We start from the raw sequence: 15,872 nt of genomic DNA, 5'->3' as shown, positions 1-15,872 counted from the left end.
TCATCATCACATTATGGCCATATCACATCACCAAACCCTGCAAAAACAAGTTAGACGCTCTCTAATTTGGTTTGCATATTTTACGTGGTTTAGGGTTTTCGATATAGATCTAATCTACCTACGAACATGAACCACAACGTTGATACTAATGTTGTCAATAGAAGAGTAAATTGAATCTTTACTATAGTAGGAGAGACAGACACCCGCAAAGCCTCTTATGCAATACAAGTTGCATGTCGAACGAGGAACAAGTCTCATGAACGCGGTCATGTAAAGTTAGTCCGAGCCGCTTCATCCCACTATGCCATAAAGATGCAAAGTACTCAACTAAAGATAACAAGAGCATCAACGCCCACAAACCATTGTGTTCTACTCGTGCAACCATCTATGCATAGACACGGCTCGATACCACTCGTAGGATAACGTTGCATAGAAAACAAAAATTTTCCTACCGCGAACACGCAATCCAAGCCAAGATGCAATCTAGAAGACGGTAGCAACGAGGGGGTATCGAGTCTCACCCTTGAAGAGATTCCAAAGCCTACAAGATGAGGCTCTTGTTGCTGCGGTAGACGTTCACTTGCCGCTTGCAAAAGCGCGTAGAAGATCTTGATCACGATCGGTTCCGGCGCCACGAACGGGCAGCACCTCCGTACTCGGTCACACGTTCGGTTGTTGATGAAGACGACGTCCACCTCCCCGTTCCGGCGGGCAGCGGAAGTAGTAGCTCCTCTTGAATCCGACGAGCATGACGGCGTGGTGTCGGTGGCGGTGGAGAATCCCGGCGGAGCTTCGCTAAGCGTGCGGGGAAGAAGGAGGAGTGGGGCGGCTAGGGTTTGGGGAGAGGGGGTGGCCGGCCTCCAAGGGGTGCGGCCAAGGTGGTGGCTTTGGTGTGTGGCCGGCCCCCTCCCCTATGCCCCTCATTATATAGGTGGAACCCAAGTGTTGGTGTCCAAGTCTTCGAATAAGACCCGAAACCAAAACCTTCCATAGGAGGGGGCAATCCTAGCCCAACTAGGACTCCCACCCAAAGGTGGGATTCCCACCTCCCATGTGGGGGGTGGCCGGCCCCCTATGGTGGAGTCCACTTGGGACTCCACCCCATCTAGGGCTGGCCGGCCATGGAGGTGGAGTCCCTTGTGGACTCCACCTTCCTTGGTGGTTTCTTCCGGACTTTTCTAGAACCTTCTAGAACCTTCCATAGAACCTTCCGCGACATTTTATTCACATAAAATGACATCCTATATATGAATCTTATTCTCCGGACCATTCCGGAACTCCTCGTGATGTCCGGGATCACATCCGGGACTTCGAACAAATATTCCAACTCCATTCCATATTCAAGAACTACCATTTCAACATCCAACTTTAAGTGTGTCACCCTACGGTTCGAGAACTATGCGGACATGGTTGAGTACTCACTCCGACCAATAACCAATAGCGGGATCCGGAGATCCATAATGGCTCCCACATATTCAACGATGACTTTAGTGATCGAATGAACCATTCACATATATTACCAATTCCCTTTGTCTCGCGATATTTTACTTGTCCGAGGTTTGATCTTCGGTATCACTCTATACCTTGTTCAACCTCGTCTCCCGACAAGTACTCTTTACTCGTACCGTGGTATGTGGTCTCTTATGAACTCATTCATATGCTTGCAAGACATTAGACGACATTCCACCGAGAGGGCCCGAGTATATCTATCCGTCATCGGGATGGACAAATCCCACTCGTTGATCCATATGCCTCAACTCATACTTTCCGGATACTTAATCCCACCTTTATAGCCACCCATTTACGCAGTGGTGTTTGGTGTAATCAAAGTACCTTTCCGGTATAAGTGATTTACATGATCTCATGGTCATAAGGACTAGGTAACTATGTATCGAAAGCTTATAGCAAATAACTTAATGACGAGATCTTATGCTACGCTTAATTGGGTGTGTCCATTACATCATTCATATAATGATATAACCTTGTTATTAATAACATCCAATGTTCATGATTATGAAACTAATCATCCATTAATCAACAAGCTAGTTTAAGAGGCATACTAGGGACTTCTTGTTGTCTACATATCACACATGTACTAATGTTTCTGTTAATACAATTCTAGCATGATATATAAACATTTATCATAAACATAAAGATATAAATAATAACCACTTTATTATTGCCTCTAGGGCATATCTCCTTCACCCGCCTCCACGCCACGGTGGCCGCGGTGGTAGAGGGCGGGATCGACCTCCAGCCCCACCTCTCCACCGCCGCAGCTAGGGAGCTCCGGGAGGTCCAGCGTCTGGTTGCGGACATCTCCCTCCAGGCCGGCGCCGACAGACGCGTCATCGACACCGAGCGGCGGGCCAGTTTTCGTTCCCGGGAGGCTTACCGTATGCTGTCGCCTCCGCGACCCCCTGATGCCTCCTCTGGTGTGGCTTGGTCCCTCCGGCTCCCCACCAAGCTGAAGATCTTCTCCTACCTCGCCGACATCGACCGCCTGAGCACACGGGCGAACCTCTTCCGCAAGAGCTGCGCCCCCTCCGAGACTTGTGCTGCTTGCGACTCCGTGGAGACTAGCCGCCATCTCTTCTTCGAGTGTGCGGCTGCCAGCCATGTGTGGGCTCGCCTTGATGTCCCCGTCCCTGCTGGGGGGTTCTCTATTTGGGACCTCCCTGCCCCCCTTGAGGTTGCCCCGTCTACTTGGCGCTTCGGCGTTGCGGCTGTCATGTGGTCCATTTGGAAGACCCGCAACGACCTTGTGTTCAACGGCTGCGCCACCTCCCCCGGATTCACCATTAGACGCGCATGTGACGACATTGCGCTCTGAAGATGGCGTGTCCCGTACCCCGAGAGGACAGACGTCAATTTCCTTCGTTCTTACATGATTTCGAGATGTGCTTGATATGTATCTCTCTCCCCCTCCCCCATTGTATTTCTCACCCATGTATTTTCAGACCGGCTTCTTGGCCTCTTCGAGAAATGGAATCATAAGCGGTGGGGTTTTTTTACCCCCCCGTCCTCCTCGAAAAAAAAAAAGTTTTCATGACAAAGTGCAAAGTGACACAATTTAACTCACAATCTCTCGACAAGTGTTGATTGCTTGCTCTTCAGTTCAGTCCGTGGCGAACTTCAAGAGATTCGCCTAGATCGATGATGGCATTAATATATTACATGCAAAACATCTTCCTGTACCTTACATGACGTTGGTATAAAATTTAATCTAGCGGGTAATCTACACTCTGGTATCTAACATGTATGGTGAGAGTCTGAGAGATGTAGTGTCGGACAAAAGTTTTAGATAGAATATCTTTGACTTCAAACCCTCGGAGGTGTTTAAATCATTCACACTTAAATTCCAGCAAAGCAACAAATGCTACAGAGGAATTAGACATGAAGAACAATGGTAGATGTCAACCAATGACTCCAAGATTTAGATCCAAAGGATTCCCTTCACTTAGAGCAGAAATTGATGGGTGAAGATTGCAGATCTAGATCTTCTATTTCAAAGCCCCGAAAAAATATGCAAAAATCACAGGAGGGAATGGTAGGAAGTACGTTCTTTAGGTTCAACAATGGTGAGAGAAAATAAACTTAAGAACCATAAGAAAACATTGAGGAAGAAGCCCCTTTTATAGGAGAACGAAACATGGCCGTTTGGGAAAAAAGCTAAATTGTCCCGAACTTTGAACAAAAGTGTTTCAGCAGGAACCGCCGCAGAGCCTAGCAGAAAATAAAACAAATCGGCGCCAGGCCTGAGGGGCCAAACTTACCACTGGCTAAAAACTAGGTTTATGGAAACGGTGACACCCCTTTGGGTTTGGGCTCCAATTTTAGTAAACTTGGGATTTTTGAAAAGCTAAGATCAAACTCTATCTAACAGATAGTATAATATCCAAAGGAGCAAGAGGTTCAAATACCAAATAAGGAGATGTATGAAACTTCTCCAACCGAACAAACAAACGGTAAAACCTCCAAGCTCGAAAACTCAGTAGAAGGTGCTTACGAATTTCGTTTCCGACAATGTTATATAAACGTCACGCGATAATGTTAACATTAATTAGTCACCAAACAGTGAGCACATTTTTGCATGGTGATGATGTTCCTCTTGAACCGAATTCAAATGTAATTATTCCAAACAAACCCAACCCATGGGGAACCAAACGAGCCCTGTCTACTCTTGCACGAATCTTGATGCGCCAGTAACGCCATAGAGGCCGTCCACGTGTCCAACTTTTCTACAGTGTCGGCCGCTGCTAGGCCATCGCAGATTTGCAGTCAACCCAATCATCTAGACCTTTGCTGCCACCTGCCGCCAGCCCATCCATCTATAAATCTCCATCGCCAGCCCACGCCTTCGCCGTCGCACCACCACACCAAACACCACGCCGGCGCAGATCTGCTTCCCTCCCGCCTCGCCGCACGAGCTCACCGCCGCCGCCATGGCATTGCCGCTGCCCCGCGCGGCCTGCGTGCTCCTCCTCCTCCTCCTGGCCGCGCCGCTGCTCTGCGCCGCGCAGGGCCCCATCTCGCAGCCGCCCGCGCCCGGCCCGTCCCCGCTCCTCCACCCTGAATCCACCGCCGCCGACGCCGACGCATGGGGCGCCAAGTCCGCCTCCCCTTCCACAGCACCCGCAGCCCACTCCCCCGCCCTGGCCCCTGCCGGCGACGACGACAAGGCCGCGTCCCCGCCCGCGCCCACCGAGACCGCCCCCGCGGAAGCCCCCGCGCCGGCTTCCTCATCCTCGTCCCCGCACTCCACCGCCGCCGCGTCTCCCGCACCCGCCCCTGCCCCGTACGACGGCGGCGACTACGACGACGAGCCCAAGGCCCCCGCGCCCGCCCCGGCCACGATGCAGGTGAAGTCCGCCACGGGCACCGGCGCCAGCGACGTCGACCAGCACCCGCAGGCGGTTGACGCCGCGGCGAACGAGCGGCGCGAGGGGATGAGCGGCGGGAAGAAGGCGGGCGTCGTGGTCGGCGTGTTCTCGGCCGTGGCCGTGGTGGGCCTCTTCGTGGTGGTGTACCGCAAGCGGCAGGCCAACATCCGGCGGTCCAGGTACGCCGACTACTCCGCGCGCCTCGAGCTCGTCTGATCGATCGATGGCTGCTGCTCCGTCGGCCGAAGATCTGGATATACTGCAGCATATAGTAGGAGATGACACATTGTTCCGTGATTGGCCGCCGTTCTTTTGATCCGTGTTGATTAGATTCATTCTTAGGGGTGTAGATTCGTTGATTAGTGGGAGGAGAGTGAGAGCAATAATCGTGGATGGATGAGGATGATGTACTGGTGGTGCTCCATTGAGATGGAGGAGATGATTATAGATACATTTTTCTTCTCTCTTTTGTACTGAACTGCATTGCGTTTTGGCCATTCTTCGGTACGATATATACTGGTGGTACACTGTTCTTGCTATCGCCGAGTTCACTGATACTCCTCAATCCTGAAATCGACTGTGTCAGCGATGATGTTGTGTTGGTAATCCTGAGATCCAGAGTTGCAGCAGCACTAGATCGGAGGAGCATGACTGTTTTTCCTCTTCTTTGATAATCTGTTTTCTCTCGCTGCCAGACTGCAACCGAGTGGTTGTTGGAGCCTGCTGAGATCTAGGATCTCAATTAACAAACCAATTTCCTTCTCTCTTTTTTCCCTCGCTGTCGGTTGCTCCTTCTTGTGTGTTGGATCACGCGCCGCGTGGACATGGCTGTCAAAGTGCACACCGTCTCTGCATATTCTCATGTGTACTTTGAGTACCCTGGCTGGCATTTGTTATCGATCCGGGGAAAGCGCTAGCTAGTAATTGGATTTTGAGTATCTCTGCTCGTTATCAGCGTTATTTATTTATTTAATGCAGGGTGAAGCCCTCCAGTTTTAAAAAGTAATTATCCTTGGTTGCATTTCTACCGGTTTTTTCACATATTTACTAGGCAAGTCTATTTCTCTTAATTAATGGATGGGACAAATATTTTTTTTCCTCTTTTTCCAAGGAAAAGTTTGATCTTCATTCTGGTTATGCGTTTGGTTAAAATTCTAGACGGGTCATGGGGTGATGCTGAAGGTTTACCGAACTGTATGTCGCCAACAAACCAAGTGGCCGTGCTGCCGCCAAGTGCCACAAATATGGCTCTCATACATGTTGGCCGTCTTCGGCCGGAAACATTCTAGACTCGAGCATTAGCGCACGTTTGGCACGGTTGTTGACTGCACCAACGCACTGACACTGCAGTCTTTCGTCATTTGAAAGTTCAGGTTTTTATATACCCTCTTCGTCCCATTAAGGTCATTTAAGATTATCAAATTAGATATATCTAGATGTTGTTTAGCGTCTACATACATCTAAATTTTAATAAATTTTAGACAACCTTGACGACCATCGTGAGCAATAATCGTGGATGGATGTATTGAACTAGTGGTGTTGGTAACAAAATAAATTGCTCATTCCTTTCTTCGGTGCTGCCTTCCTTTTTAAAAAGGATGGGGTTGGGGTGTATAATAAACCCTTTTTTGCGTATGCCCGGATACAACTCCTAGCTCAATTTAGGATCAAATGTAGGAACCTCATGGGTAAGGATAAGATAATGGAATTGATAGAGAAATTCATAGACCTAGGTAGGATAGGAAAATTGATAAAAGGAACATAAACCGTGATAGAGATCATACTGACAACGAAGATAATTCCCTATATGATTGACCATATCATCCAGCGAGTAGTCCTAAGTGCTCGGTGCATCCATACTGAACTTGAATGTGCGCGCTTTGGAAGCGAAAGTAATGCGAACTACTAACAGTTATGCTGGCTTGGCCCTGTTTTCTTTCGAGATTAAAGCTGCAATATATTAAGCTGAGGCACACTAAGATGCCATTAGGTCTACAACAAATTTTGGAGTGTTATCTACTACCCACACCTTACACACTCCATTCTTGCAGCTAAATTTCACTAAACAATGCACTACACCATTTTCAGTACGGAGCACATGCCTAATGGAGTGATCGACGAAGTCATGTAGCAAGGATTTGATTTCCCGACCGATGGTCCACGAAGAGACCGATCAGTAAGCTGCTCCGAAACTTTGTCATAATATCCGAACAATCTGGCTCCAGACACACCATCTACGCGTTACCTATATGAACAAATGCACATCCTACCCCTATGAACACCTCCGTGAGACGGCTCCAACTGATCCGGCAGATCTTCAGATTGATGAAGTCACCATAGACGCCGTGCTATTTAGGGGAATATCGTCTTCCACTAAAAGAAAATTCCTTCTTTATAAGACATCAAAGTGTCAAACTTGTGATTTAAACTCTGATGCCACTGTCCTCTTAACCATCAAACACAGGTTAGTTCTTCTGAAGATATGCAATCGTTTGGACCTGATTGTTGAACCCAAGAACATGGAACCCATCACAAGCTGTGTAGTAACAAATACACGAGAAATGCCAACAAATCAAGATGAAAACATCCAAACCAAGGGAAAAACATCTTGGATACTTTGTATGTTCTAGATTCTTTATTTTAGTACGTTTGTAATTGTTATACGATTACTTACATCTAAAATAGGAAGTCAAACTTTCTAGAAACGATTCTGAACTTTAGATAATTTGTCTTGATATTTAATAAAACTATAATAGACACAAAACATACATATATATTTGAGTTTTGTCTAAACGATACAACTCAAAGTTAATTCAGGAGATCTTTTTATTGCTTTTCTATTATCTAGAGAAGTCGATTTAAATACAGATTTCTAAAAGAGAATGGCTTAAAAATGGACAGAATTAACCTAAAATTTCCATGCAATATATGTTTGACATTCCTTTGAAAGGAATCTTTGCCAGTCAATTTGAAATTAAACAATAGAATAGTGTATCTTAATAGTTAGTATTATGTGGTTAATCTTGTTAACATGGTAGATCCAGAGAACTGGCAATGAAAAATTAAAAAAAGTTTAGTATAAAAAAATAATGTAGAGCCTCAGGAGTGGAGAGACACATAGAAGACAAAAAAGTAGGATCCGATCCAAAGATCAGTGGGAGAGCCAAGGAAGGGTGTGCACACTTAAAAAAATATTTTGGCGAATCAAATTTCTTTACTTCATGTTTTTTGCAAAAGTGATGCAATGGCAACACAATTTATCTTAATTTTTAACAATTCTACAACAAAAGAAACATCAAACTACAATAGAAAACTCCCGTCTTTGGATTTCGAGTAGTGGAAGAGGGCGGTCTTGTGTGGAGTGCATAGGGAGATAGAGTAGTTTCTTTCTGTAGGGATGTGAGTGTGGAGGAGAGCCCGTTTCGTCTGTGATCGGTGCTCTCCGCGAGTTCTTGGGTTTTTGTAATTGACTTTCTCTCTATCTTAACGAAGAAGACACACAATTCTCATGCGTGTTCTTGAAATATATTGAACATAGGTTATTGTCTCGAGTTTTCCTACTAAATTAATGGGCACATGATTCAATTTAGTTGTTATGTGAATTTCCTCTTTATTTTTCTTTTAATTGACATTCCGATTTTCCATTGGTTGTTGCATCACGGGCTAGAACCTACTACAGAGATCCCGATTTAAAAAAAAATAACAAATCTGGGAGTGTTAGGGCACACCCGGAACACCCGTTGGCTCTGCCCATGCCAAGCATATGTTGGTTTGTTTTGAAGTCGGACAGAGCCGAGGTGGAGGAAGAAGTTTGCAATGTGGCGATGCATGGCATGGCTGTCGTGTGGGATTTCGGAATTGGCGATGAGGTGGGATCTGGATTTTAGTTGGGGAGGTGAATTGTCGGCGGCGGGCGGGGGGGGGGGGTGAGGGGCTAACGCCAATGTCTCCGCGTGAGTGAAAATTGATAGAACTTTTTTTTACATGAAAGTCGATTAAGGCAGCCACTATTAAAACCAAGCCACAAATGACCAAGCACTCGTATTTGTTACCAATGGACGGTGCCCAATCCTTTTTTTCAATAGGAAGAGGGGTCTCCAATGACCCAAATAGATGCATTTATATTATTGTCGGTGACGGGCTAGATGTTTACGGTAGAAAATTCAGTTTTCTCTACCCACTCGGAAAAAAAATTCAGGGTCACTCATGTTCCATACTTTACTTGATTTCGGTTCTGAATTCACTCAAAAATGGAGTTTACACGATCCGGCTACCGAACTGTCGGGGCCAGTTAGGTCATCTTCAACGCGGGACATAAATCAGACACATTTTGTCCGTGGACTGTTTCAGGTAGAAAAATCGCCTGTTCAAAGCGTTGACGCAAGTAAACCCGCATCTGAAGTTGCTTTGTATTGGCCCTGATTTCGGTCGAAATCAACTATGCTGAATCTTTACCAAGCTTCATGTACCAGATGCATCATGCATGGTCATGCTGCTCCAAGTGCTATACACATAGCCATATTGGTTGGCCGGCCCCGGCCTAAACTTGGCTGGTTCGAAATAAGTTATCAGCCGATGTTGTATCTGACCATACACAGACATGACAAACAAGGCAAGTGTTCCCTCAAAAAAAAAAAAGAAGGCGTCACTGTTTCTGGCGCTCGCGCACATCCGCCGCTGCTGCTATTGATCCCACCAACGCACCTGTTTCGAACGTTCAGTTTGGTTCAGGGGGGTTCCTTCTGAAATCGCAGTCCAGCCTGCCAAATTAATCCTTGACCGTGTTATTGCGAGCTTTCTTGGCGTCGGTACATCGGGCCAAGCAATCGCTTCGATGAAACTTCTTCTCGTACGCCTCATTCCGCCCCCCCCCCAAACTGCTCCCAAGCCGCAACAGTAACTGCTCCCTCCCTCTTCTTCTCCGGAGCTGTGCCTCAGATCTAGGCGGCAAGATCTGGGGATTAGGGTTCTTATCCATGCATCTATGTCTCCGGTGGTCGGAGCATGTGAGCGAGGAGAGAGCCACCGTCTCCGTCAATAAAGTAGTTGTCGCGGATCTGCTGCCTCTGCTGAAGAGCTGCGAGGCGGAGCCCCCCCTGGCCGGCCATGGAGGCGAGGGGGAGGGGCGATGCTTTCTGCAGCACGCGGTGGAGCTTCTTCTGGCCGGCCGTGGAGGCGAGGAGGAGAAGCTAAGCTGGGTGCTCTCCCCGGCGGAGCAGAGATCCAGGTTCTTCTCTCTTGCTCTGGGTGCGGTGAGTTATTGGGTTGTTCTTCCTCCTCCTTGTGGTTGTGGAGATAGACAGGAGGGGGACAGGCCCAGTGCTTGCCGATCTGGAGTCGAGAGGCACATGGGTGAGCGTGCGGTGCTCACTGAGTTGGAAGCTCTCTATCGGCGGCAGATATCAAGCGCTGGCGACGTCCGCCTCCGCTATTCTTGGCCAAGGGGGCCTCTCCGCACCTCGGAAGAACCAGCTCCGAGGACCATCTACTTCCTCCAGGCCGAAGTGCTGAAGGGGAAGATCTTCGATCTGGGCGTGGTGATCCATCCTGGTGGTGAACCAAGTGGCGAAGTCCCCGGTGTCGCCGCCAGAGACCATGGCCCAAGATCCAGTCGACGCGGTGGAGAAGAAGGACCCGATTGCTTTCTTTTTAATCTTATGGGTTCCTTTTTGTAAAAACTTTGGACTCTTGTGCTATTGTTCCCAAAGCCAAGGTCCTTCTTGTAATTGTTCCCACCGACTAATGAAACTTCCAGGCCCTTTGTGGCCTTATCTGTTAAAAAAAAAGCAATCGCTTCGATGCGTTGAAGCTTGGCAGAAACTATGGTGATTCGGCTGGCTCGAACACAACAATCAAACTAGTAACATACGTCGACACGAATCAAATACTATAAAACACGCACAGTTTACTAGTCGAGTAGTCGTAAGCGTTAATCTACTACGTAGTACAAGCCTAAGCAAGCTAGCAAGTGTAAAGCGTGTTTCTTCAAGCACATCTTAAGCAATGGGCTAATAGTAATTAATGGTGGTATTGTCTAGCCTGCATGTTCACTTGGATTCATTTGTTGGCATGCTTACCACTCGTGATGTTGCTTCTGAACTCCAAAAGGGGCGTCTGCCTTACAAATCACAGTAGACCTCATTTTTAGGATTAAAAAAAGATCAGAGTATGTTTGTAGACACCAGCTTGCTTCTTTCCCAGTTTAACGGACACTAACGAAGTTTTTCTTTTCTCGAGCCACGCCCACTTTGTTGATCAGAGTCGATGATTCAGTTTGGAAAGTTCGCAACAAGTGTCAAATAATTCGAACTTCATGCATGCTCTCGCGATCGAGAACCAACATTGTATGGAGAATTTCATCTTGTCTGAGATTAGTATGCATGCGAATTTTATGTTAATTAACGTTATACATGTCATATTATTTTGTTTATCTTTTCTGCATGTAAAGATAAGAGTTGTGATGAGTTGCCTTCTCATCTGCACTTTACTAAAACTTGGAACCTAAGATCTTAAAAAGATGCCCGAGTTCCATCTTGCCATCTGCCAAAACGTAGTTATTTACCGGTATGGAATTCTCCGACTAATCCGCGCGCCTCGAGCTCGTCTGATCGATGGCTGCTGCTTCGTCGGCCGTCGATCTGGATATACTGCAAACCATATAGTAGGAGCTGATGCCGCCTCGGTCAGCTGAGATCGGAGATCATATATTGTTCCGTGATCGCTGGGTGATGTGGCTGAGTTCTTTTGATCCGTGTTGATTAGATTCATTCTTAAGTTGCCGATTCGTTGATTTTTTTCGATAAAGAGTATATATTAATATCGCGGAGATACCAATTACACCCAGCCTCTGCAACAACGCATTGCCCTAACGACATTACGGATGCACACCGCCCAAAACATAAAGAAGAATTACAAAAAAGAAAAGTCCTCCTACAGCAATCTATTCCTTGAAACAACGGCACTAACACTACCAAGACAACCGATTCGTTGATTAGTGGTAGAGGAGAGTGACAGCAATAATCGTGGATGGATGATGTACTTGTGGTGCTCCATTGAGATGGAGGAGATTATAGATACATTTTTGTTCTCTATTTTGTACTGAACTACATTGCATTTTGACCATTGTTCGGTACGATATATACTAGTGGTGCACTGTTCTTGCTATCACCGAGTTCACTGATACTCCTCAATCCTGAAACCGACTGTATCAGCGGTGATGTTGTGTTGGTAATCCTGAGATCCAGAGTTGCAGCAGCAATAGATCGGAGGAGTATGACTGCATTTCTGTTTTCTTCGATAACCTCTTTCCTCTCTGTCTCTGCCAGACTGCAACCGCGTGGTTGTTGCTGAGATCTAGGATCTGAATTAACAAACGAATTTCCATCTCCCTTTTTCTTCTCGCTGTCCGTTGCTCCTTCTTGTGTGTTGGATCACGCGCAGCGTGGACATGAACGGCTGTCGAAGTGCAGTGCACACCGTCTCTGCATATTCTGATGTGTACTTTGAGTACCCTGGCTGGCATTTGTATTCGATCTGGGTAAAGCTTGATAATTCGATTTTGAGTATACTTCACTTGTGTACGGCTTGCACGTTTATCTGCTGTTATCGGCTGCATTAGAGCTATATGGCGGGCGCCGGCATGATCTCCTTAGTTTGGGCGGCCGTTCCACGTCAGCGCGCCTCATACTGTTGGTTCCTATTTTCCCTTTAAACTTACATTTTGCATATTTCAGACAATAATTTATATTGTTTAAGCACAATCATTTAACACAAATAGTTTTAAAATATAAATTAAATTAGTCATAAAAAATACAAATCGAATTATTCATACGAGGCTACAACGGGCGGTTTCTGGGTGGGCGGGCAGAGGTCAGGCATAGGGGAGGCCGCGACGACAACGCCAATGACAATTCATAAGGGTAGGAGGTGGATGCGTAGCGGGTGAAGAATGGACATGTTTACGCCAATGACAATTCGTAAGGGTAGGAGGTGGATGCGTAGCGGGTGAAGAATGAACAGGTTTGGCTGCCAAAAGGGTCCCCCGAGGTGAAATCCTAAGTGGACAGGAGTGTGGGCACCCCCAACTCAGGCCTTCCACGCGTAGGACTAGCACGGGATTACCGGTGATTTTATTTTGCTCCAAAACATGAAGGCTATTTTTGAAACGCGCCGGTACCGTGAAGATGTTGCTAATGGAGGGCTAAGACTTACAGTTTCAAAAAATATACTTCACTTCTAGCTTCTAGATTGCATGATTTTAGCCTGTCACCGTGAAGAGTGGGGTCGCAGGAAAGACGACTTTGGTTGCCTGATGGATGAGTATCGGTGTCTTGGCCTGCGTCATGGTTGTGCTTCTGTTCGTTACCTCTGTTAATGTGTTTTCCACTAGTGACCACCAGTCTATAGAGCACTTTCATGATATTGTGATTCTTCTGTCGGAGTGTTGCAGAAGTATTGTGTGTTGGGAATGTATGTTCACAAAATTATACTCCCTCCGTCCCAAAATATAAGGCGTCTAAGGATTGGTCAAAAGTCAAACCTTACAAACTTTGACCAAATATTTTAAAAAATATATTTACATCTACAATATCAAATTGATCTATTAAGAAAATATACTTTAGGGTAAATCTATTGATAATGATTTAGTATTGTAAATATTTATATTTTCGTGTATAAACTTGGTCAAACTTTAAAAACATTGACTTTTAACTAATCCTTAGACGCCTTATATTTTGGGACGGAGGGAGTATGTATGTATGTATGTATGTTTCTGTGGCCATCTGGTTTCATATTTTGGCAATGGTCCGCTTGTCCCATGGTTTGTGGCTTGGTTCCATTTTCTAGTCGAGTTTATAACGGTAGTCGCTCAAATACGCGATATTTCCATGGCGTGGCCAATGGGAGACATCGGAAAAAACGTATTCATTCTCTGGTACAAGATGAAGGGTTGATTGAAGGCCATGAGCAACTTAAATCCTACATTACTAATTATTATAAGAGTCTGTTTGGTCCTCCGGAGGAAAGCTCATTTTCCCTGAACGAGAACTTTACAGATGACATACCCCAAGTATCTATGGAAGAAAATGGCCTACTGACCGCACCTTATTCTGAGGAAGAGGTTCAGAAGGCTATTTTCCAAATGGAATGCAACAAAGCACCGGGTCCAGATGGTTTCCCAGCAGAATTTTATCAAACATTCTGGGATACTATTAAATTGGACCTTCTGGATTTGTTCAGTGCTCTGCACTCAGGACAACTAGAATTATTTCGTCTAAATTTTGGTGAAGTAATTTTGTTACCGAAAGTTAATGAGGCAGAAAGGATCCAACAATATAGACCTATTTGCCTTTTAAACGTAAGTTTCAAAATTTTCACGAAAGTGACCACCATTAGACTTAATACGGTTGCAGAACATGTCGTCCAGCCCTCACAGACTGCTTTCATGCAAGGAAGGAATATCCTTGATGGAGTGGCGGTTTTGCATGAGACGGTACACGAGATGCATACTAAGAAACTTCATGGGGTTATTTTAAAATTAGATTTTGAAAAGGCGTATGACAAAGTCAAGTGGTCTTTCCTTCAACAGACACTCAGGATGAAAGGTTTTTCTCCTGAATGGCGTCCTCTAATAAATGATTTTGTGTATGGAGGTAGTGTGGCAATCCGGGTTAATGATGACACCGGACACTATTTCCAAACACGAAAAGGGTTACGTCAAGGGAATCCGTTATCTCCAATGTTATTTAACATTGTAGCGGATATGCTGGCTATACTCATTGAGCGGGCCAAGTCTGATGGCCAGATTGAAGGTGTGATCCCACATTTGGTTGATGGGGGTTTATCTATCCTTCAATATGCCGACAATACAATTCTTTTTATGGATCATGATCTGGAAAAAGCTCGCAATCTCAAATTAATTTTGGCGCTTTCGAGCAGTTGTCGGGTTTAAATTCAATTTCCATAAAAGCGAACTGTTCTGTTTCGGTGATGCCCAAAATGATACGGCTCTATATACAGAGCTGTTTGGTTGTGGGCAAGGTCAATTTCCTATTCGCTACTTGGGTATTCCGGTTCATTATCGGAGACTTACAATTGCTGAATGGAAAATTGTGGAAGAAAGATTACAGAAACGCCTTAGTAGCTGGAAGGGGAAATTGTTGTCCCTAGGAGGAAGATTGGTACTCATTAATTCGGTACTCACAAATAAGGTACTGTATATGTTATCATTCTTTCTTCTGCCGAAAGGAATTCTGCACAAATTCGATTATTATCGATCCAGATTCTTTTGGCAAGGGGACAGCGAGAAAAAGAAATATCGGCTGGTTAAATGGAGTATAGTTTGTAGTCCCAAGGATCAAGGCGGGCTTGGAGTTCATGACCTGGAGGTCAAGAATTCAGCTCTGCTTGGTAAATTGTTGTTTAAGCTTCTTACCGAAGATGGGATTTGGCAAAATATTCTCAAGAGAAAATATATCGGCTCGAAGACACTATCCCAGGTGGTTTGGAAACCTGGTGATTCACACTTCTGGGCTGGTCTTATGGCGACAAAAAATGTCTTTTTTCGCCATGGTACTTTCTCGATTAAGAATGGAGCACAGATACGGTTCTGGGAAGACAATTGGTTAGACAATGCACCCTTATGTGAACAGTATCCTGCCTTGTATAGTATTGTTCGTCGCAAGGGTGATACCATTGCTACGGTAATGTCTACCTCACCTCCGAATGTGACGTTCAGACGAGTCTTACTTGGGCAAAGGCTAGTGGCATGGAATTCTTTAATTCACCGGTTAGAAGATATACAACTATCGACTGGACCGGACGAATTCAGATGGAATCTACATGTAGATGGCACTTTCTCAGTAAAATCGTTATACAATGCGATCCTTCATTCTGATATACCAGTTGATAATAACAAAAAAAATTGGAGGATGAAAATACCATCAAAAATTAATTTTTTTGGATGGTATCTTCGTCGAGGGGTTATCCTCA

At 45.6% G+C, this 15,872-nt stretch overlaps 1 protein-coding gene across 1 annotated transcript; it reads left to right on the top strand.

Annotated features, from left to right (window-relative positions):
- Positions 1-4,445: 4,445 nt before the first annotated feature.
- LOC124697861 (skin secretory protein xP2-like) lies at positions 4,446-5,422 on the top strand. Its single transcript, XM_047230394.1, has one exon. It carries the CDS (start codon positions 4,446-4,448, stop codon positions 5,097-5,099), a length of 654 nt encoding a protein of 217 aa, XP_047086350.1. The 3' UTR covers positions 5,100-5,422.
- The last annotated feature ends 10,450 nt before the right edge of the window (positions 5,423-15,872 follow it).

Source organism: Lolium rigidum, chromosome 3 (assembly GCF_022539505.1).
Source record: "Lolium rigidum isolate FL_2022 chromosome 3, APGP_CSIRO_Lrig_0.1, whole genome shotgun sequence".
Classification (NCBI taxonomy): domain Eukaryota; kingdom Viridiplantae; phylum Streptophyta; class Magnoliopsida; order Poales; family Poaceae; genus Lolium; species Lolium rigidum.
Note: the sequence above shows the minus strand (reverse complement) of the source record. Positions and strands in the feature narration are given on the sequence as shown.

Bases quoted from the DNA above. Each gene is read 5' to 3' on its own strand.
- LOC124697861 (XM_047230394.1), top strand. From the start codon at position 4,446: ATGGCATTGCCGCTGCCCCGCGCGGCCTGCGTGCTCCTCCTCCTCCTC.